At 35.4% G+C, this 22,535-nt stretch overlaps 2 protein-coding genes across 5 annotated transcripts in view; one reads left to right on the top strand and one right to left on the bottom strand.

The window, feature by feature from the left end:
- The window catches only part of MYCT1 (MYC target 1), a 151,851-nt gene that overhangs the window by 41,338 nt on the left and 87,978 nt on the right, over window positions 1-22,535 (top strand). The window lies entirely within an intron of this gene.
- On the bottom strand, window positions 4,872-15,297 carry LOC138147317 (VIP peptides-like). The gene is made up of 6 exons (XM_069069737.1): window positions 15,290-15,297; window positions 14,037-14,150; window positions 10,329-10,472; window positions 8,596-8,700; window positions 8,271-8,399; window positions 4,872-5,028 (listed from the first exon to the last, which is right to left on the bottom strand). Exons 1-6 carry the CDS (start codon window positions 15,295-15,297, stop codon window positions 4,872-4,874), a joined length of 657 nt encoding a protein of 218 aa, XP_068925838.1.

Below are 22,535 nucleotides of genomic sequence, written 5' to 3'. Positions count from 1 at the left end.
ACTGCCTTTTATAGGTAGTAACTTCTCATGCAAGACTGGTGAATAGCTCGTGCACTGTCCTCTAACACAATAGGAGAGCCAACCAGGTCATGTGCAGCAATTCCAGGAAAGGATCATTCCTCCCTGTTATTGCAACACCCTGGGACCCTCAAAAATGAGGCCTTTGTGGTCAGTAAATTCCTTGTACCAGAAGGCGCTGTCCTGATCCAAGTTCTGTTTACTGTCACACAATCCCCCTGGCCTTAGGCACTCCCCTGGATTGGTGAGAACATTTTAGCAGGGCATTTGTTCTGTGTCCTTGTTCTTATTGATAACAAATTACATCCTATAGTTAAATCAACAAGATAAAAGGCAGTGGTTAAGAATCATTATGTAACAGTTAAAGTTTAACAGCATAACAATTGAAGTCTGACAAGGCTCATACAAACTTTCATTATGCTCATAATACGTTTTTACAAAAATATTTCTTGCAACTCTTTTTGTGATGGCAAAGAATTGGAAATCAAGGGCATACCATCAATTGGGGAATGGCTAAACAAGTTGTGGTATATGAATGTAATGGAATGTTATTGTGCTATAAGAAACGAGGAGCAGACAGACTTCATAATAATCTGGAGAGATTTATATAAACTGATGCTGAGTGAGGAGAGCAGAAGCAGGAGAATTTTGTCCACAATTACAGACGCATATTTGCGATGGCTAACTCTGATAGACTGGGCTCCTTTCAGCGATGCAAGGTTATAAGATAACTCCAACAGACTTGTGATGGAGAGGGCTATCCACATCCAGAGAAAAAAACTACAGAGTCTGAATGCAGACTGATGCAAACTACTTGCTCTCTCTCTTTGTTGTTTTGTTCCTTCTTTCTCGTTGTTCATTCCATTGCTTATAATTCTTCTTAACTTGACTAATGTTTAATGTGAAGGTATTTGTAGAACCTACATTGCATCGCATGCCACAATGTGGGGCAAGGGAGAGCAAATATGGTACTCGAGGAACTGTGGAAAGGAAAGTTGTAAATTAAAAGAAAATAAATAAATTAAAAAAACAAACAATGCTCATCTTCCTCCTTTCTTTCCCTCTATTGTAGAAGCTTTTTGTGCCTGTTCACATAATGTAATTTAACATTGTCTGCCTCCTTACCCTTTTAAATGTTGTAATAACAATACAGTTCTCAAGAGTTACAAGTGTCATCTTTCCTTGTAGGGATGTAAACAGTTTGCCCTTATTAGTAACATTTTTTTTCTTTCCTCTTTCCCTTTTTATGCCTTTCTTTGAGTCTTGTATTTGAAGTTCAAATTTTCTGTTGAGCTCTGGTCTTTCCTTCAGGAAAATTTGGAGGTCCCCTATTTTGTTAAAAGTTCATCTCCTCCCCTGAAAGATTATGCTCCACTTCATTGGGTAGTTGATTCTTTGTTGTAATTCAAGCTACTTTGCCATATGCAATGCTTTATTCCATGCACTCTGATACATTAATGTATAAGCTGCAAACTCCTGCTAAATCCTGATTATTGTTCCATGATATTTAACTTGTTTCTTTCTTACTTCTTATAGTATTGTCTTTTTGACCTGGTGATTTTGGATTTTGGCTACAGTTTTCCTTCGTGTTTTCAATTTAGGATCTCTTACAGGAAGTGATGGGTGGATTGTTTTGATGACTACTTTGCCTTCTGGTTCTAGGACCTCAGGGGAGTTTTCCTGGATGATTTCCTGAAATATGCTGTCCAGTTTCTTTTTTTCATCATGATTTTCAGGTAGAATAATAATTTTTAAATTGTCTCTACTGGATCTATTTTTCAGGTCAGTCTTTTTACCCACGAAATTTTACACTTTCTTTTTTTCATTGTTTTGTTTCAGTTTAACTGATTCTTGATATCTCATAGAATTATAAGCTTCCACTTGCCCAATTCTAATTTTCAATGCATTGTTTTCTCCTATTAGATTTTGTGCCTCCTTTTACATTTGGGCCACTTCCTTCTTTTTCTAGGATCATAAAGGGTATGATTTCTTTTTTTTATTTATTTTTAATTTTAAACCTTCATTTCCACAAGATTTTGAGTTACAAATTTTCTCCCCATCATTCCCCTACCCTCACCCCAAGATAGCGAGTCTACTGAGTGACCCTTCCCCCAATCTGCTCTCTCTTATACCCTCCCATATCTCTCAACTTTCTTCTAGGGCAAAATGGATATCTACACTCCAATGTCTATATATCTTATTTCCCAACTGTATGTAAAAAAGAATTTTTTTAAACATTTGTCTTTAAAATTTTGATTTCCAGATTCTTTCTCTTCATCCTTCCTCACCCATCCCTACTGGGAAGATAAGCACTACAATATAGGTTGTACATGTGTAGTTACACAAAACATTTCCATAGTAGTTATATGGTGAAACACTAACTATATTTTGCTCCATCCTCTCTCACCCCCCACTTATTCTATTTTCTCCTTTGACCCTATCCTTTTTCAAAAGTGTGAGCTTCTAACTACCCTCTCCCTCAATCTGCCATCCCTTCTATCATCCCCCCTCTTATCCCCTTCCCTCCTACTATCCTGTAGGGTAAGATACCCAAATGAGTGAGTATGTTATTTCTTCCTTAAGCCAAATTCCATGAGAGTAAAGTTGACCCATTTCTTTTTACTTTCCTACTACTTCCCCTAAGTTGTCTCTTACCTCTTCTCTATGAGATAATTTACCCTATTCTATCTCTCCTTTATCGTTCTCTCATTATAGTCCTTTCTCACTCTTATTTTTTAGATATCATCCCTTCTTATTCAACTGATCCTGTGCCCTCTGTCAATGTATACATATACACACATATACACACTCACATATGCATTTATACAAACCTACACCCTCCTATTCATATATATATGTATATATACACATATATATGTATACACACACACACACACACACACACACATATATATATTCCCTACAATTATCCTCATACTGAGAAAAGTCTCATGAGTTACAATTATTTTTCCATGTAGGAATGTAAATAAGTTCAACTTTAACAAGTTCTTTATGACTTCTTTTTCTTGTTTACCTTCACATGCTTCTCTTGCTTTTTGTATTTGAAAGTCAAATTTTCTGCTCAGCTATGGTTTTTTCATCAAGAATGCTTGAAAGTCCTCTGTTTCATTGAATTACTATATTTTCCCCTGAAACATTATACTCAGTTTTGCTGGGTAGGTGATTTTTGGTTTTAATCCTAGCTCCATTGACCTCTAGAATATCATATTCCAAGCCCTTCAACCCTTTAGATAAAAGCTGCTAGATCTTCTGTTATCCTGATTGTGTTTTCACAATACTCAAATTGTTTCTTCCTGTCAGATTGTAATATTTTCTCCTTGACCTGGGAACTCTTCAATGTGGCTATGATATTCCTAGAAGTTTTCTTTTTGGGATATTTTTCAAGAGGCAATCAGTGAATTCTTTCCATTTCTATTTTACTCTCTGGTTCTAGAATATCAGGGCAATTTCCCTTCAGAATTTCTTGAAGGATGATATTTAGGTTCTTTTTTTTGATCATGGCTTTCAGGTAGTCCCATAATTTTAAAATTATCTTTCCTGGATCTATTTTCCAGGTCAGTGGTTTTTCCAATGAGATATTTCACATTGTCTTCTATTTTTTCATTTGTTTGGATCTGTTTTATAGTATGTTGATTTCTCATAAAGTCATTATGTTCCATTTACTCCAATCTAATTTTGAAGGAATTATTCTCTTCAGTGAGTTTTGGAAATTCCTTTTCCATCTGGGCTATTTGACTTTTTAAGGCATACTTTTCCTCATTGACTTTTGGGGCCTCTTTTGCCATTTGAATTTGTCTATTTTTTAAAGTGTTACTTTATTCAGTATTTTGGGGGGTCTTCTTTAGAAAGCTGTTGACTCACTTTTGTTGATTTTCTGGCATAATTCTCATTTCTCTTCCCAATTTTTCCTCCACTTCTCTTACTTAATTTTCAAAATCCTTCCTGACCTCCTCCATGGCCTGTAATCAGTTCATATTTTTCTTAGAAGTTTTTGATGCATTAGTTTTTGTTGTCTTCTTCTGCATCTGTATTTTGATCCTTTCATCCCCCAAAAGGATTCTGTGGTCTGTTCTTGTTTCCTCTGCTTGCTCATTTTGCCCACCAATTACTTGACTTTGGAGTTCTTTGCCATGGTAGAACTCTGCTTCCAGAATGGAGAGAGCTATGTCCCAAATCACTTGGATTTTCACACATGTTGTCAGAGGTATGAGGAGGGCATCCTCTCTACAGACACCCCACGCTCTGGCACATTGCCTTATACCTCAGGGCCAGCACTCAAAACCGTGATCCCGATGGAAGGAGGTCAAAGCTTATGATTATCATCTGAATGGTCTCTTGGTCCACAGGCCAGGAGCTCCAGAGGCAGCCATGCAGAAACAGCTGCAAGTGCCACACCTTTGCCACATCTCACCCTATTTCCCTTTATAAGGAGCCTTCTCTTCATTGAATATTTGTGCCACTTTTTCCATTTGGCAAATTCTACTTTTTAAGGAGTTGTTTTCTTTAGTCTACTTTTTCTCTCTATTTGGCCAATTGTATATTTTAAGACTTCTTTTCTACAGTCAACTTTTGTGCTTCCTTCTCCAAACTATTGACTCTCCCTTGCATACCACTCATTTCTTTTCCCAATTTTTCTTCTACCTGTTTCACTTGACTTTTAAAATCCTTGAGCTCTTCCAAGAAGGCTTTTTGGGCTTGAGATCAGTTCATATTCCCCTTTGAGGATTCAGTTGTGGGTATATTAACAATGTTGTCCTCTTCTTCTGAATTTGTGCCTTGATTTTCCCTGTCCTCATAATAAAAATCTATGGAAATATGCCTATTTCCTGGCTTTAAAAATTGAGCTCTTCTACTTCAGCACAGGTCACTGACACAGGTTCTTGTGCTGGGAGCCTGGCTCCTTGTGCTGGGTCACTGGCTTTGTGTGCTGGGGCCTCAGATGCTAGCAGCTGGATACTGTAGGGGCCTGGCAAGTTTTCTTGTTCTGAGCTGCATTCAGCAACAGTGGGGCTCTCAGGGTGGGGGTGAAAGTGGGGAGTCTGGCCCCTGGGGAATGACTGTTCATCTTGGCTTTGCACTGAAATGTTTGGCTGCTGAAGGACGCTTCCCAGCCTGGAGCTGTGCTGCCTGGAATTTTGCTTCCTAAAGTTGGGCTGTAGCACCAGGACATTTGACTTGTGGAGTGCTATTGAATCCCCTGCATGTGCTGAGGCACTTGGGGATCCTGGTGTTGGCACTTGCCAGGGTCACAGACCTGGGGATCAGGGACTCCCCCTGGCTTGCTGAAGTGGTGCTTTCTGCTGACTTGTTGAGACGCTTCCTGTTCTGTACAGTTCCCCTTACCCCAGAGTGAGAGGGGCCTTTCATGTTAATCCCCCAAACTTCCTGAGCTACACGACTGCAGTACCCCATCTTTCTGCTGAGTCAGCTATGAGGGTTTTTCTGGTGGAATATTTCTGGGTTTTCAGAGGTCAATAAGGGAGGGTGATATTGACTTGCTTCTTATTCCTCCATCTTGGTTCCCTGAAGATGCCTAATCTTAATTTCTTCTTCAAAGTCTCCCTTGACCACCTACCCGATACTGATGTCTCCCTCCTCAACTGTAGTTTCTGGGTGTTTCTGGTAGCTTTATGGCCTCCTTATCATTTTGCATATATGTTTTTTAGATTCACAACTAGGATATTACTTGAAGGCATGATTGGCATCAAGTTCTTCTTTTCATGTCTCTAGCATGATGTCTTGCACATAATTGGTGCTCAGTAGAAAACATTCATGGGGTGTCCATAGTTAGATACAATTCAAGCAAAGGATATATTGAGTCCAATTCTCCCTTGCTGGTGAAACTGCCCATTCAGTGACAGAATCTGGTATTTGTGATTCATACTTACTTTTGAATCCATGTATAGTGGTTTTGGTGGCTACACTTGAATTAAGTCAAAATGTAGACTTATGTTTGAATCTGCTTTTTTCATGTAAATGCCAGTCTATGAGTCATTACACTTCAGTCAGTTCTCTAACTGTTTACATTTTTATGAATGTGCTCTTTATGGATGGCTATGAATTGCTCAATTGATTCATTGAATCAAACACACAAATTTATTGACAGTGAAAATCAAAAGCTTTTATTGTCTATGTTTTATCAGCTACATTCATAATTAAAAAAATAATTGAGTCTCTGTATCTACCTTCTCTATGTGACTGCTAATGACATTGGAGGCTTATGAGTGCTCATGTAAAAAAGCTTCGCCCCTGTAAAGTAACAGGCCTATCTATCCAAATGTCATTGCATATCTTCCCAAACCCAGAATCCAGTGAGAGTTATATACACTAGAGTTACATCCATAGCGTCAATCCCCTAGATCAAAAGTGAATCTATTCCAATGCATATACATGCTTTGGAAACTGTAAAATTAATGTGGGAAATTGTTAATGATGCTGTAATAAAGACTGTCTTTTAGAGCTAGAATTAAAAAAATTAAAACAGCAACAATAAAAAAGCTGGGTTTCATGAGCATGGAATATGTTACTTTACTTCACATAATTTATGTTCACAAATTATGGATAGTCTATAAGTGGAACCTGACAGCACAGTTTTTTATTTATCTACTTTCTCTTTCCATGCTTCTAAAATGTCAAAGATCTTATTTTTTCAATGCATTTATTAAAAGAAAGATTACATAACATATGAAGACAGAGGTCTTTCCTGATTTGAATGACAGATTTAGACAAAGATCTCTAAAATAATATTTATAGTGTAAGTACCATTTTTGTTACTTGAGAAGCGATTTAATCACAACTTCCACTACAATATATTTTTATTTGATATTGACTATGTTTTTTGATAGATTGATGTAGAACTCATAAAGTAATCCATTTGTTTATTGTCAATTTCTTTGATTCCTGAAAACTATAAAAATAATTTAAAGAATAATTCTCATCTAAAAATTTTAGTATCTTTTTATAAAAAAGATCTTAAGATTATTCAACCCAATGTAGTCATACATGTTAGCTCATAGAATGGTCTACTTTTCAAAGAATGTGACACTTAGACAAGGAAATGAGGTATTAGAGGCCTAGTGGGTATAGCAATAAATATTGGCCCTTTCTACACAATGAATCAGTAATATTTTGCCTTAGAGAAAACTTATAACTATTAAGTAGGTATCTAGTCAAAGAGGTAATATAAGGATGGATCTTGGATTAGGAAAAAAAATCACGTCTTGGTTCTCAAAAGGAAATTCAATTTCTATTCCACATCTCAGCACAAGAAAAATAGCAATGGGGAGTGCGGAAGGGAAAATGAAATCAGGGCACCATTAAGAATATCAAACTGTTCACATTTTACTTGATACAAGTGATTATAAGAAATCAGAATGAGTTATTCTCAACTGATCTTTGGATTTGACTCTACATGAAGAGAAACCAGAATTGTATAGCCTGATGTGGTTCACTAATATGATGTGCCCTACCATCATGAGGAGACATTTCCCCTGAGGAAGAGCACGTTCATGCAAAATGAGTCTTGGATATAGAAGTGTAAGAAGAGAGTAGGAATTCATATAGTGCCCGTTACATGCAAGTAATTGTGCTAAGTTCTTTATGTATATTGTTTATTTGATCCCCACAATGACCCTGGGAGCTCAGTAATGTTATCCCCATTTTAGTTGAATAAAATAAGACAAAGAAAAGCTAAATGAATTTCTGAGGGTAACACAGCTAGTAAGTGTCTGAGCCTGTATTTCAAGTCAGGTTGTTCTGCCTCCAGACCCAGCACTCTGTCCATTGGGCAACCTTGCTGCAGACTTAGAAAGTGAGGCATTTGTCCCTAGAGCAGAATGATTACTGTTTAGTTAGACTTACAATTAGGAAGTAATGCATCCGCTCTGCTTCTAGAGTATCATGTTCAGGGATTATTTCCTTCCACTTTGATAGATAAGGGGAAAAATGGATTTTGAGATTCTTAGACTACTTGTACTGAAGATTACTTCTCCCTTTACAAACATTTGGGGAAATCAAGATGGGAGCAATACCCTGAATATAGTTAGAGTGATACCCTAGAGATGAAAGCAAGGAGCCATCATTAGATGATAGTGCTCTGGGTTTAGCTCCCTACATTGGAAAGAGTAGACATGGTATTGAGTCTTGGCATTTGTACTTTGTCCATTTACACCCATGTGTGCATATATGTACATACACACCTGTACACACACACACACAGATATTTCTTTTACCTCTTCTCAGCAGGCAACATGCTCTCTAAATATTTATTGAAGGATTTGGTTATCAAATTTATAAAAGTATCAAGGTCGAATTCATCAGTTTGGCGCTTTTCTCGTGAATGGGGTTTGCTACATTTCTTGCTATGGAGGGAAAGAAAATACATTAGAGTTAAAAGTTTTATCAAATATGCGAACAAAGTAATAATTTGTGAGTATGAATAGGCCAAAAAATCCTTAACATAATATCCATTTGTTACACAAAAATCAAATATCATTGTTAGTGAAAAATAAATTCATGACTAGATTAAAATGCAGTTAGCAAAAATAAATGGCTCACCAAGATAGACTATTAACAGCATCATCAATGAATTCTTCAGTAGCCTTTGACTCCAAATATTTGGAAACATCACTGGTGTATGTCCCTTCACCATGTCTTCTATTTCTAAAATGGCAGGAAGGTCATTTAAAGGTTAAAAGATTCATATTTGCTTGAGAGATAATAGAAATTAAGAGTTGCCTTTCAATATTATGAAGAAAATTAATTTTTAACCAATTAGTTTATTGCTTTAAATGACAATTATCCCAGTCTTATCACCTTAAATGCAATATTATCTTTATGCAAAATTTATGACAAAGACTTCCTCTTGCTATAGTTCCAATATATCCAATTAGAGCTTTGAAATAATTGGGGAAATAATAGGAACCTGCCTCTTGTTAAAATTATAACTTTGTTTTCTGCTTTTTTCAAGGGATTCATCCAATTAAGCAGATTCTCATACCTAACCGCATTCATTGTACTTATTTCTTATTAAATGAGCATTTAATTAATTAGTTGATTGTGTTAAGGTGAATGGCAATCATAGAATGATGAAATGAAAATAGACAATCAAATCTTGTCCAAGCTGAGTAAAGAATCTGCTGCTTTCCCATTCTCCACAATGGTCATTCAAATACGAATATTTCTAATGAGAGGGAACTCAATACTTTTTGAGAAAGAAGTTTAATTTTTAGTCTACCTATAGTTTTTGAAGGTTCCTTGGATAGAGCTAAGTTCTCTTGACTATAGGGAGAGCAACTGCAATGTAGCCCTTGAGCATTTAATGCTCTCAGTGGATGACACAGAAGAAGACATTGTGAGCATCGTGTAAGAGAGTGTTATTGAAGGGGTAGCTAGGTGGCACAGTGAATAGAGCACTGGCTCTGGAGTCAGGAGCACCTGAGTTCAAATCTGGCCTCAGACACAACACAAAAACTAGCCTTGTGACCTTGGGCAAGTCACTTATCCCCAATTTGCCCTCCAAAAAGCAAAACAAAACAAAACAAAAAACAACAACATAAGAGCGTGTTATTGAAAGATTTCATCAACTTGACTCATTATAATGTACTTAGAAAAATAAAAATTGTAGGGGATATAGAATTAATGATATATGAACGAGCTGCAGTGAGCTAGATTGATCAACTTTATAGTACACAGAGTACTACTATGTGGTATAGCAATGGCCTCCAGTAGCGCAGTAAATAACATCTTAATGCAATGATGATTATGATGAGGATGAGGATGATGATCATGATGATAAGAATAGCTAGCATTTATATAACATTGTATACTTTGCAAAGCAGTTTACAAATATCTCCTATTCTCCTCACCAACAGCCTGGGAGATGGGTGGTGCCGTGGACAGAGTACTGAGCCTGGACTCAGGAGAACCTGAGTACCATTTCAGCATCAGGCACTTATTAGCTGTGTGATCCTGGTTAAGTCTTTTAAACTGCTTGCCTCAATTTCCTCAATATAAAGTGAGAAACTTGGAGAAGGAAATGGCAAACCACTCTAGTATCTCAGCCAAGAAAATACCTTAAAAATGGGTTCATGAAGAGTCAGACATGATGAAACAAATTAAGAACAACATTATATGTTTATGGAGAGAAAACTAAGGAAGGGGTTGTGATCAAGATTTGCAAGGGAAGTAAGTATCTGAGCTTAGGTTTGATCTTTGGTCTTCCTGACCACAGGTCCAGAGCTCTATCCAAAATTCTTAGATAACAAAACAATGAGTTTAAACAAACTCACCTATTCAGTGATCTGGGGCAGCCACTAACAGATAAATCATTTTCAGGTAATAAGCTTTCCAGATTATCATTTTTCACCTTTAATAGAACTGGATTTTGCTTATGTTCATCAGGGCCATCAAACAGCATGCCATTTCCCTGTCTGCTGGAATGGAAAACACCATGAGTTTGGTAAAGACTACCACATGATAAGTCGTCTCCAGTAATACTGAAAACTATTCAAAGCAATACAAAATGTATCATAAGAAATCATTCTTTATTAATAGTGAACAGATAATAAATACAGATAATTTTTTACTTTTCCATAATATACATGTATTTGCATGTGCATGTGTGCAATATAGATTATACAAATTGAAAACAATACCAAACAAGGCCAGAAGGATCTATTCTTATGATGGGGTAAAATGAAAAATAAAAGGCAAAACAAAATAGGAGTAAAAATTATTATCATTAAAAAGAGAAGGGTGGGGAAAAACAGAAGATGAGAATGTCCTGCTTCAGGCATATTTCAAGGACAAAGGTAATAAGTTCTGAGGAAGACAGAAAAGGCAGTCAAACAAAGGAAGAAAAAAAGTGAAGATGGAAAGCTATGGAAAGAAGGAAAAGGTAGGAAGAATAAGGGTGTGGGAGTAATTTATGTTCACTAACTTAGATGAGGAAGAGTTCTTGTTATAGCTTTTTAAGGTTCACAAAGTGCAGCAGGCATCACAGAGGGCAGAGAGCTGGCCCTGGAGTTAGGAAGACTTGAGTTCAAATCCAGCTTCAGACATTTATTAGCTGGGCAAGACACTTGATCTCTATTTGCTTCATTTGCCTCAACTATAAAATGATTATAATAGCACTTACCTCACACATGGTTGTGAAGATCAAATGAGAAAACATCTGAAAAGTGCTGAGCACAGGGAGTGGAACTTAGTAAATGATATATAAATGCTTATTACCTTCCCCCACTATCCTTTTGCCAATAACAACCCAGTGATGTGTATAGTGACAGTATTATTATCTTTACCAATAAGAGGAGAGGCAAGCTGAGTTTAAGTGACTTGTTACTGATCATATAGCTAGAAGTCCATGTGAAAGCTGAGATATAAACCCAGATCTCCTGACTTTAAGTCCACCAGTCTTTGTACCTTACCCTGCTGCATCTCCTCCTGCCTATATGCAACCCATTTGTGTGTGTATGCATGCACATATGTATATATATATATATATATATACGTATATAGAAACACATAAGTAATACTGATGTATTCATATGCACAATAACAAACATATAGTTTGGGTATATTTGCATTATGGATGTTATACAAATAAAAGGAAGAGGAAGTTGGATATGTAGATTATTCTTACACCTTTTTCTCCTTAAGACATTCATTACATGTACTAAGTCAATAACAAAATCATTAGATTTCTCATAACAAGTCATCAATATGCTTTTTGCACCCTCCACTTATATATGGATTAATGCACAGCCACATTCTGCTATTGTACTTTCCCAAACCAGAACTCTTCCAAGTGATTTCATCTGGGACTTTTAAGGCAGAAGAGAAACTGTATAGATATGGTAAATTTGAAATGTGTGTAACAGTATTTGGTGAGAAGTTGATATGTGTCTAACAAAGGTTTTCTGCCAGAAACCATGAGTTCTTTCTTCCATTTACATGGATTTAAACCAGGATAAAAACGAGGCAACATAGAGAGAAGCTTACCTTATAGCTAGTTTCCTAAACTTTCCTTGGAAAGGTAAGCTCAGGATTTGTTATTCTAGATATCTGTGAGAGGCTATTTATTGATATTCTTAAATGAGTCAATAGCATGAAATGAAACATCATCTCTTAGAATCCATGTGAAGACTCAGAATCTCTAGTGTTGTTTCTTGGAATCATTGCATTTGGCAGGTGGCTGTCCTCTATGTTTCTGAATAGGAGCGCTTTTACTACAGGTAGTCACCATTATACAACTGGCAGGTGGTAAAGATGTGCATAAGAAAAATGAACCTTTTAAATTCCAAATTTTAATAAGAAAACTGTGTTTCTAAGTATGAAGTTTAGGAAGCTGATTTGAAAAAAGTGGACCACATAAATTACATGAGCCGATTTGATTACATTAGCCTATTAAAAGCAAAGTGCTCAAGGAAAGTGTCAATCTTCCCAGAGTTCTTAAAATGAGCAATGATGTAGCATCCTACCCAAGAATGTAACCCTCAGCAAGTGACATTGTTCAGAATTGGAACTTGGGCCAAGAAGGTGAAAGGCCACTAACAATTTTCTGTTTTACATTACACTTCAGATTACTCTGTTGGTGCTGCCACTGTTTGGTCTCAGAACTGACAGCTTTCTGCAACTATTTTTTTTAAGCAATCAGGGTTAAGTAACTTGCTCAAGGTTACATGGCCAGTTATTTCTGGGTGTGGTGCTAAGTATCTGAGCCCGGATTTGATCCCCATGTCATCCTGACACTGGAGCCGGTGCTACTCCTAAAAGTTCCACTTCTGCCCTTTCTTTTTTTTTCGGAGGGGCAATTGGGGTTAAGTGACTTGCCCAAGGTCACACAGCTAGTAAGTGTTAAGTGTTTGAGGTCAGATTTGAACTCAGGTCCTCCTGACTCCAGGGCCGGTACTCTATTCACTGCACCACCTACCCTCCCCCAAACTGACAGCTTTTGGGGCAGCTTTTAGAGACATACAGGTTCATGCTTTGATTGATTACCTTAGAGACTGAGTAGTCCTGACAAAAGAGCAATTTTTGCTCAGCTGGATAAAAATCTGATGAGTATGGAATAAGGAAGGGGTTCAGAACATGGCACAGTATTTTAGTCTGTGAAACTAGAAGGAGAGATTTAGACAGGGAAATTTTTCTTTTCCTTTTTGAGATTTAGCATAAAGATATATTTTATACAAAATCCTGAAAGACATACTTTTTTCTTGACCTCCACTTACTTTGTATGAGATTTTTTAAAGCTATGAAATAGGGAATTCATCATGGAGTCTGTAAAAGCTAAATATTTAGGGATACAAATCAAATCACCAAAAAATGGTTTATACTGTATATGATTTACATTTTAAAAAGACATCCTTTTGAATTAATTCTATTAATATCCTGGTTTAGAACTTTGAGACAGTTTATTTATATGTCCAAAATGATCTAATCTGTTTTTTTCTGTAATACACAATATCATAACATGACCAAGGTGCTAAAAGAGAAAATTTTGGGGAAAAAACCTACCATCATTCATATCTGTACTATTTCATGAGAATTGTTTCTAATTCATTCCAGAAGAAAGTAATTGAAATGAAAAAACCATGCAGATAATTGATTTACATGAGAAGGTGAACCAAGTTAAAGATAGTTTTAAAAATTGTACTAATTAGACCCTAATAATTAAAGAAAAGAAGAAAAGACTCTTTTTGGATTATTTGGAGATATGCTTTGACTTAACCCAAGACCTACACCTTAATGTTTTAGCTGATGCTATAGAAGTGAATTCCAGGGCATCTTTGTAATCATTTATATTTTATTTTGGAATTGATTAGGGCATTAGTGTGCAAAATGAGTGAGAACATCACATCATTAAAGATCAGCAAATAAAAAAAACTCATTTTCCAATAGCTCTAATATTAAGTGGTCAGCAGGATATGGCTTGTCATTCTTCTTCACAGCAGAGTTGGGAGAGAGAAGGCAACTTTTCAAGTTAAAGGACAATTTACCTCATGGTAGAATAGGTTTCAAAAGGTAATGCCAGTGTTTGTGAGCAGAAGACACCAAGAAACATCAGTGATATCAGGAACTGGGAGTTACCTCTGGCTTCCATCATTGTGTATCTGAAATAAATGAAAAAGAAACATTTAGATCACCTTCAGCGACCACAGACATCATCTACAAAACAGTTCAGGACATAACATAGAAATATGCCAGAGTTATGCCAAAGTGGAAAGAAGGTACTGTCATTTGACTGAAAGAGATAAAATTCTACTGTGGTTACATATTCTAGCTGCAGAATTTCTTCCATTTTTCTGCCATCACTATGAAAGTAAGTTAACCTCCAAGTATATGTAACTACATATAAATTTCACACAATTACATACTATATTCTGATTTTTCAAGGAAAGACATGAACCTAAGGGATGCTAACCCCTTTTTGAACAGAGGCATAACAAGGAGTCAAATTGAAATCCTATTCTAACTAAAGGAATGTATTTCAAAAAAGGGACCAATGAATAATTGGGCTTTCATCCTGTTCTTATCTTATTTATCTAGTAAAGATGAGAAAGTTATGGAGAGACACAGACAGAGACTTTGAAACATCCATTATTCAGAACTCTCTCCACTGTCCTCCTCATTCAACAAAAACACTACCAATAGTAAAAAAAAAAAATAATGCCAAGTTTTCCCTGAAGATTACATTATCATTCAAGAATTTACTCCTTTAGAGGGTGAATAGAGGAAGCAAGTGGTATTTATATTCATCAGGTTAGCATCTCTCTGCAAGTATCTAAAAAGAAACAGAACACTTAGAATCCTCTTTCTACAAAAGGATAAGCAAAATGAAATATTTAAACTGCAAAAAGTGAAGACAATTCCTGTCACAATGAAGCAAGTGATAATAAATTGAAAACTTCAATGTTTGAAAAAGACACAAGTGAAATCTTGTCATAGCCACTGATTAAGGAGTGTTCACCTGTAAGACAGAAAGAAATCAGTCTTGAAGCAAGAGAAATCTTGTAACAGTAACCAACACTGCATGAAGAAGAAAGCAGGGTAAAATCTTTACAAACCAATAGAGTGATTGAAAGCAACCCATATAAAACAAGCTTTCTCTCAGAATATTACCTGAGAAAATTGGTTTCATTATTGATGTATGGAAAAAAAAACACATGGAAAACTTCTTGTTGGAGAGAGAAAATTCTGTATAACTTGTAGGAAGTTCAGGGGAAAATTAAAATAAGTAGAGTCTACTCACCCTGACATACTATAGTGTCTCTGTGATGAGGTGTGCTCCTTTCTCAAAGATGATGGTGATTGTTCAGAATCTTCCTGTGCAGTGAATTCCTTTGAAGCTACCTGTTCACTGATGGAACTGCTGTTCTTCCTAACTCCTGAGCTGACTCTTTGTTTCCTCTTTACTTTTCTCTAACCAGTATTTCAAACACTCTCCTTTTTATAGGGCTTGCACACAGGACCAAGCAATCACAGAACTGTGTGTGATAGATGATGCAATTATTGTTCTTCCCAGAGATGAATGGACAATTTCCCTCCCTTACGAAGAAGAAAATCCTATGTAATCTATAAAGTACACACAGTGTTCTTCTTATTAATGATTTATATTAGCCAATGGTAAATAGGTTTAAGATGTAAGGTACAGGGGAAAAACTCAACTTTTTAAAATAACCACTAGACCCATTCTGAGTAGAAATAGATTTTTATTCCCCTTCAAATGTATGTGAATATAAGAAGATAATGAATATTTAAATAGGTTTTCCTCATCATTATTCAATCTTTTACATGAGTGGTTTTTGTAGGAAGGTTGGAAAAAAAACTTTCATTTCTTATTGGAATGCAACCTTATTAATAATTTATAAATTATATAACTCGGTACATTATTACAAATATTACTCTAGGTACAAGTATAGATTCTAATGTTTTACCATGGAATTTTGAGAGAGAGAAGAAAAGAAATTCATGAAATGCCATGCTAGTACAGAGATTCTCTTTGCAAATAGGATGTAACATGGATTCCTGGGAAGGAAGTGGAACTTGGAATCAGAGGCCTTACGTTTGATTACTCCTTCCAGTAACTGGTTTGAGTTCCTAGGTCAATCGCTTAACCTCTTTGTGAACTAAGTGATTTCCAAGCTATGTTCTACCCCTAAAACAATTACTTCACGATGTACTTTTTTCTGAATGGGATATTCCCCAAACACCCTGCATCAGAACAGCTATACTAGTAAAGGATGTATGGGGTTTTTTTTTGTTTTGTCTGCTTTTAACCTCCAAACAGTTACAAATCAATAATTGCAGCTTGGAAAGTTACAAAGAAAAAATGGAAAGGATATTTCATAATTAACTCATTTCTTCTTATGAAATATGCACATTAAGATAGCAGCAAGTAATGGATTCAGAGATTTAGACTTTCAGTGATATATAAATCATGGGCAGAACTAAGGAAAAAAATAGGCAAAGTATCACTATAACTAAAATAATAAGAAAAATCTAAGAAAAGGGGAGTAAACTCAACTTTCTAAAAGTGAAGTTATTTCGTTAATAGTCTTACTCCACTGGTTCATTTAAAAATGAAAAATATGGAACCTTTAAAAAATATTGCTAGTTATGCATGAGCTAAAAATTTTAAATTAGAGGTCTGTAACATTGAAATAAAGTAAAAATATATTATGGTTTCCAAAAAAATTGAATTTTAAAAGTTTGATCTATAATTCTAAATGGTATCAGACAACCATCTACACTGAGACTTATTTCATACATTAGTAAAAAGTGGTGATGAGGTCCTCAACTTTTCTAGGATATTTGAGGGATTGTATTTGTGTGGTCTTAAAAAACAAAAAGAAAAAGAAAAACAAAACTGTAAGTAGAGGTGTGTGTGTGTGGGATTTTGATTTAGTATTAATGTCTCATTTATTAAAAATTGCCAATTAAGAAAATGAAAAACTTTTACTTTACTATGCACAGCCACATCTCTACAGTTTTAGATTGTATCTGTTATGATCCCACAGAATTTAAAAGAATTTAAAAAGTCTAATTCTAAAGTCTATTATTTGCACATCTTTTTATATCTCATTTTCTAGCTGGAGGTTCCTTGATGTTGCAGTGCATTTAATGCATAGATCCATCGCCATATTTTAGGGCTCATTCCATTCTGAGAGAATATCTTGTCCAACCCCTTTGATTTTTACATATAAGGAATAAAATTCTCATGAGATTTTAGGACTTGCCCATGGTCATACAGATAGTTACTGGTAATGCTGGGATGAGAACAAAAGTCTTTTGACTCTTGGTTCAATATTCTCTCCACTTCACCAAAATGCTTTTGAGTAATTCGCATGAACATGAAAAAAGTTCAAAAGGGACAATATCCCATTTTTAAATAGTACAAAGCAGACAGACAGAAGCTCAGAATTCTTATTGAAAAGATACCTAAGTAAGGAGAGGAATAGTAGTACGAGGGATGGAAGAAATTATTTTTTAAATAAATTTTTATTTATGTCTCCTGTGGTTTTTTTTATTATCATAGTTATCTCCACTGTCCTTCTTCCTACCCATCCCACATAGCCATCTCATATAACGAATAATATTTTTGATGATAGAAAAAGAAAAGAAAAAATAGCAGAACTAATTAATACATTGAAAACATCTGAAAATATATGCAGTGTGGTACAACTGTAGACTTGCCACCTCCATGAAGGGATAGGTTTGCAGTGTACCCTTTGATCTATTCATTAGAGAACCATGCTTTAACTTGATCATGGCGTTACATCGAATTTTGACTTTTGTGTATGTGTGTGGTTGTTCTTCCCATTTATGTGCTGCAGTAATCATGCATATCATTTTCTTGGCTTTGCTTCCTTTAATATACGTCAGTTCACATGGATCTTTCTACATATCTCTATATTCATGGCATTTGCATTGTGCATGTATGTGTATGTATGTGCATGTGTGTGGGTGTGTGCAATATAGATTGTACAAATTGAAAAAGTACCAAGCAAGGCCTGAAGGATCTGATTATGATGGGGTAAAATGAAAAATAAAAGGCAAAACAAAATGGGGGTCAAAAATTATTACCATTAAAAAGAGAAGGGTGGGGAAGATTGTGAAAAAATAATGAAAGGCAAAAGATGAGAATGTTCTGCTTTAGGTATATTTCAGGGACAAGGGTAATAAATTCTGAGGAATACAGAAAAGGCAGTCAAACATAGGAAGAAAAAAATGAAGATGGAAAGGTATGGAAAGAAGGAAAAGGTAGGAAGATAAGTGTGTGTGAGTAATTTATGCTCACTAACAGATGAGGAGAAATTCTTCTTATAGCTTTTCAAGGTTCACAAAGTGCAGCACACAGCACAGGGGACAGAGTGCTGGCCCTGGAGTCAGGAAGACTTGAGTTCAAATGCGGCCTCAGACACTTATTAACTCTTTGTCCCTGGGCAAGACACTTGATCTCTATTTGCTTCGCTTGCCTCAATTTTAAAATGAAAATAATAGCACTTACCTCACACATGATCATGAAGATCAAATGTGAGAACATCTGCAAAGTGCTGAGCACAGGGATTGGAATTTAGTAATATATAAATGCTTATTCCTTTTCCCCATATAATCCCAGTGATGTGTGTGGTGTCATTATTATTATCTCAATTTTACAATAAGAATAAGAGGCAGGCTAAGGTTGTGACTTGTTCCTCATCATATAGCTAGAAGGCCATATCAAAGCTAAGATATAAAACCAGGTCTCCTGACTTCAAGTCCACCAGTCTTTGTACTTCACCCTGCTGCACCTCATCCTGCATATACATACCCCATTTGTGTATATGTGTGTGTTTGTATAATTGTGTACATTCATATGCATCTATAGATATGTACATACATAGGAAAACATATGTAATAATGGTAACTTATATATAATAAGTATATATATATATAAATTGTGTATATTTGCAGCATGGATGTTATAAAAATAAGGGGAAGAAGATGTTGGATGAATAAAGCTTATTTATACTTTTTTTCTCCTTAAGAAAGACCTACATTATATATACTAAGTCAGTAACATGATCATTAGATTTCCCTTTTCATGACAGCAATATGCTTGTTGCATTCTCCACTTACAAATGGATTGATGCACAGTTAGATTCTGCTATTTTACTTCCAACACCAGCACTCCTCAAAGTGATTTCATCTGGGACTTGTAAGGCAGAACAGGAACTGTATGGATATAGTAGTTTTGTCCTCTGTGTAATAGTAATTGGTGAGAATTTGGTGTGTGCCTAACAAAAGTTGTCTGCCAGAAACCATGAGCTTCTTTCATTTACTTGAATTTAAACCAGGATAAAAATGAGAAGAGCTAGAGAGCAGCTTTCCTCATACCTAGTTTCCTAAGCTTTCCTAGGAAATATAGGTTCAGAATGCTATTCAAGATATATGTGACTAGCTAATTATGTACATTCTTATGAAATGAGAAGACTGATAACCTCCAGCATTGTTTCTTGGAATTATTGCATTTGGCAGGTAGCTGTCCTTTATATTTCTGAATAATTCCAGATAGATACCATTCTACAACCAGCAGATGGGGAGGATGTGCATAGGAGAAATGAACATTTTATATTCCAAATAAAAAAAAAAGAAAACTGCATTTTAAGAATGAAATTTAGGAAGGTGGTTTGAAACATCAGACCACATAAATTACACAAGCCTATTTGATTACATTAACCTATTCAGGAAAGTGTCAATCTTCCCAGAATTCTTAAAATGTACAATGATGTAGTATCCTATATGTGAATGTATCTGTCAGCAAGTGACATTGTTAAGGATGGCAAACTGGGCCAAGAAGGTTAATGGCCACTGATAACTTTGTATCTTGTATTACACTGCAGAATACACTGCTGGTGTTGTCACTGTTGGGCCTCAGAACTGACTGCCTTCTGGGCAGCTTTCAAAGATATATAGCAGTCCATTTTGATTACCTTAGAGACAATACTCCTGACAAAAGAGCAATTTTTGCTCAGCTGATGAGTAGGGAATAAGGAAGTATTATAGGATGTGGCAAAGGATTTTAATCTATGAAACTAGAAGGAGAGATTCAGACTGGTACTTTTTTCTTTTCCTTTTTGAGATTTTGCATAGTTATTTTATACAAAATTTTGAAAGATATACCTTTTGCTTGACCTCCAATTAAATAGTATAAGAACTTTTAAAGCTATGAAACATGGAATTCATCATGGAGGATGTAATAGCTAAATGTTTAGGCAAAAAATCAAATCATATTACAAATGGCTTCATACTACATATGATTTACTTTTTAAAAAGTCCTGATATTTAAATAATTCTGTCACTACCTATTGTTTAGAATTTGAGTTAGTTTATCTATATATCCAAAATGATCTTATATTTTTTTGGCTATAATAAACAGTACCAGAACTTGGTAAAAGTAAATTTAAAAAGCCCAAAAAAAAAAACCAAACAATATTGATATCTGTAATATTTCCTGAAATTTTTGTCTAATGAATTGCAGAAGAAAATAATTGAAATGAAAATGCCATGCAGATAACTGATGTTGCATGGGGTGAACCAAGGTAATGATGATTTAAAAATATTTTGCACTAAAAATGAAAGAAAAAAAGAAGAGCCTCTTTTTGGATTATTTGGAGATATGCTCTGATCTACCCACAGTGTATATCCTACTGCTTTAGCTGAGGCTAGAGAAGTGAATTCCAGGCCACCTTTGTAATCATTTCTATTATAGTCTGGAATTGATTAGGTAGTATAATGAATGAGAACATCACATTGTTGAAGATCAGGAGATAAAAAAGATGCATTTTCAAATAACTCAAAATTTAAGTGGTCACCAGGATATGGCCCGTCATCCTCCTTCACAGCAGAGTTGAGAGGGAGAGAAGGCAACTTTTCTTTTTTTTCTTTTTGGAGGGGGGGGGGAAGGTAGGGTAATCGGTGCTAAGTGACTTGCCCAAGGTCACATGGCTAGTTTTTTGTGTTAAGTGTCTGAAGCCAGATTTGAACTCAGGTCCTCCTGATTTCAGGGCCGATGCTGTATTCACTGTGCCACCTAGCCACCCTGAGAAGGCAAACTTTCAAGTCAAAAGACAATTTACCTCATGGTAGAATAGGTTTCAAGAGGTAATGCCAGTGTTTGTGAGCAGAAGACACCAAGAAGCATCAATGGTACCAGGAGCTGGGAGTTACTTCTGGCTTAGATCTTTGTGTATTTGACATAAGTGAAAAAGAAATATTTAGATCACCTTCAATGGCCACAGACATCATATACAAAACAGTTGAGGACATCACCTAGAAATATAACAAGGTTATGCCAAAGTCAAAGGAAAGGACTGTCATTTGATTAGAAGAGAGAAAACTACACCATGTTTAGAGATTCAAGCTACAGAATTTCTGCCATTTTTCTCCATCACTTTGAATATGTTAGCCTCCAGTTATAAGTAACACTACATATGAATTTCACACAATTATTACTATATTCTGTTTTTTCAAGGAAACACATGAATCTAAGAGACACTAACACGTTTTTGAACAGAGGCATAACAAGCAATCAAATTGAAAACCTATTTTTTTTTTTGCTTTTTGGAGGGCAAATTGGGGTTAAGTGACTTTCCCAAAGTCACACGGCTAGTAGGTGTGTCAAGTGTCTGAGGTCAGATTTGAATTCAGCTCCTCATGACTCCAGGGCCGGTGCTCTATTCACTGTACCACCTAGTCACTCCAAAACCTATTCTAACTAAAGGAATGCATTTCAAAAAAGGGACCAGTGAAGAATTGAGCTCTCATACAGTTTTTATCTTAATTATCTAGTAAAGATGAAAAAGTTATGGGGAGACACAGAGATGTTTAAACAGAAAAATTACTCAGAATTCCCTCCACTTGCATCTGCAGTCAAACACCTTAAACACTATCAATATTAAAAATAAAGCCAAATTCTCATTCAAGAGTATATTATCATTCAAATATTTATTTCTTTAGAAGAGATAAAGTGTATAGAACTAAAGGGTATTTATATTCATCAACATATTTCTTCAAGTTTCTAAAAAGAAATAGAGGATTTAAAATTTTCCTTCTATAAGAGGATTAACAAAATAAAACATATATCTATCTATCTATTTGTTTATTTATTTGTTGGAACTTTAAAATATTTATTGACAAAGAAAAAGAATGTTCCTGCCAGGTGATTTAGTACTTTGGACATTTGCCCATGTTTGAACAAAAAGTTAGCCACTTCTTTTCTTCACAGGTTTGTAGCATGTTTTTCTTTTTTAATTAACTGAAGACAGTCGTAAATAAACATATTAAGAACTTAAACATGTCATATCAAATTGAAATATTTAAAACTGTAAAAAATGAAGAATTAATTGTCACAATGAAGGAATTGGTTATTAAATGAAATTTTCACTACTTGAACAAGACACAAGTCAAGTCTTGCCTAAATCAGTTAAATCTGATTAAGGAATATTCTTCACCTT

The sequence above is a fragment of the Petaurus breviceps genome, unplaced genomic scaffold, assembly GCF_028583685.1.
Source record: "Petaurus breviceps papuanus isolate PSGF00001 unplaced genomic scaffold, PetGlider_PUasm1.0 90784, whole genome shotgun sequence".
Taxonomy (NCBI): Eukaryota; Metazoa; Chordata; class Mammalia; order Diprotodontia; family Petauridae; genus Petaurus; species Petaurus breviceps.
Note: the sequence above shows the minus strand (reverse complement) of the source record. Positions and strands in the feature narration are given on the sequence as shown.

Coding starts and splice junctions, on each gene's coding strand:
- LOC138147317 (XM_069069737.1), bottom strand. Junction 8,701..10,328: donor TGCCCCAGATCACTGAATAG/GTGAGTTTGTTT, acceptor CTGCCATTTTAG/AAATAGAAGACATGGTGAAG. Junction 5,029..8,270: donor ATGTTGCCTGCTGAGAAGAG/GTAAAAGAAATA, acceptor TGCTGAATGCAG/CTCAGAACAAGAAAACTTGC.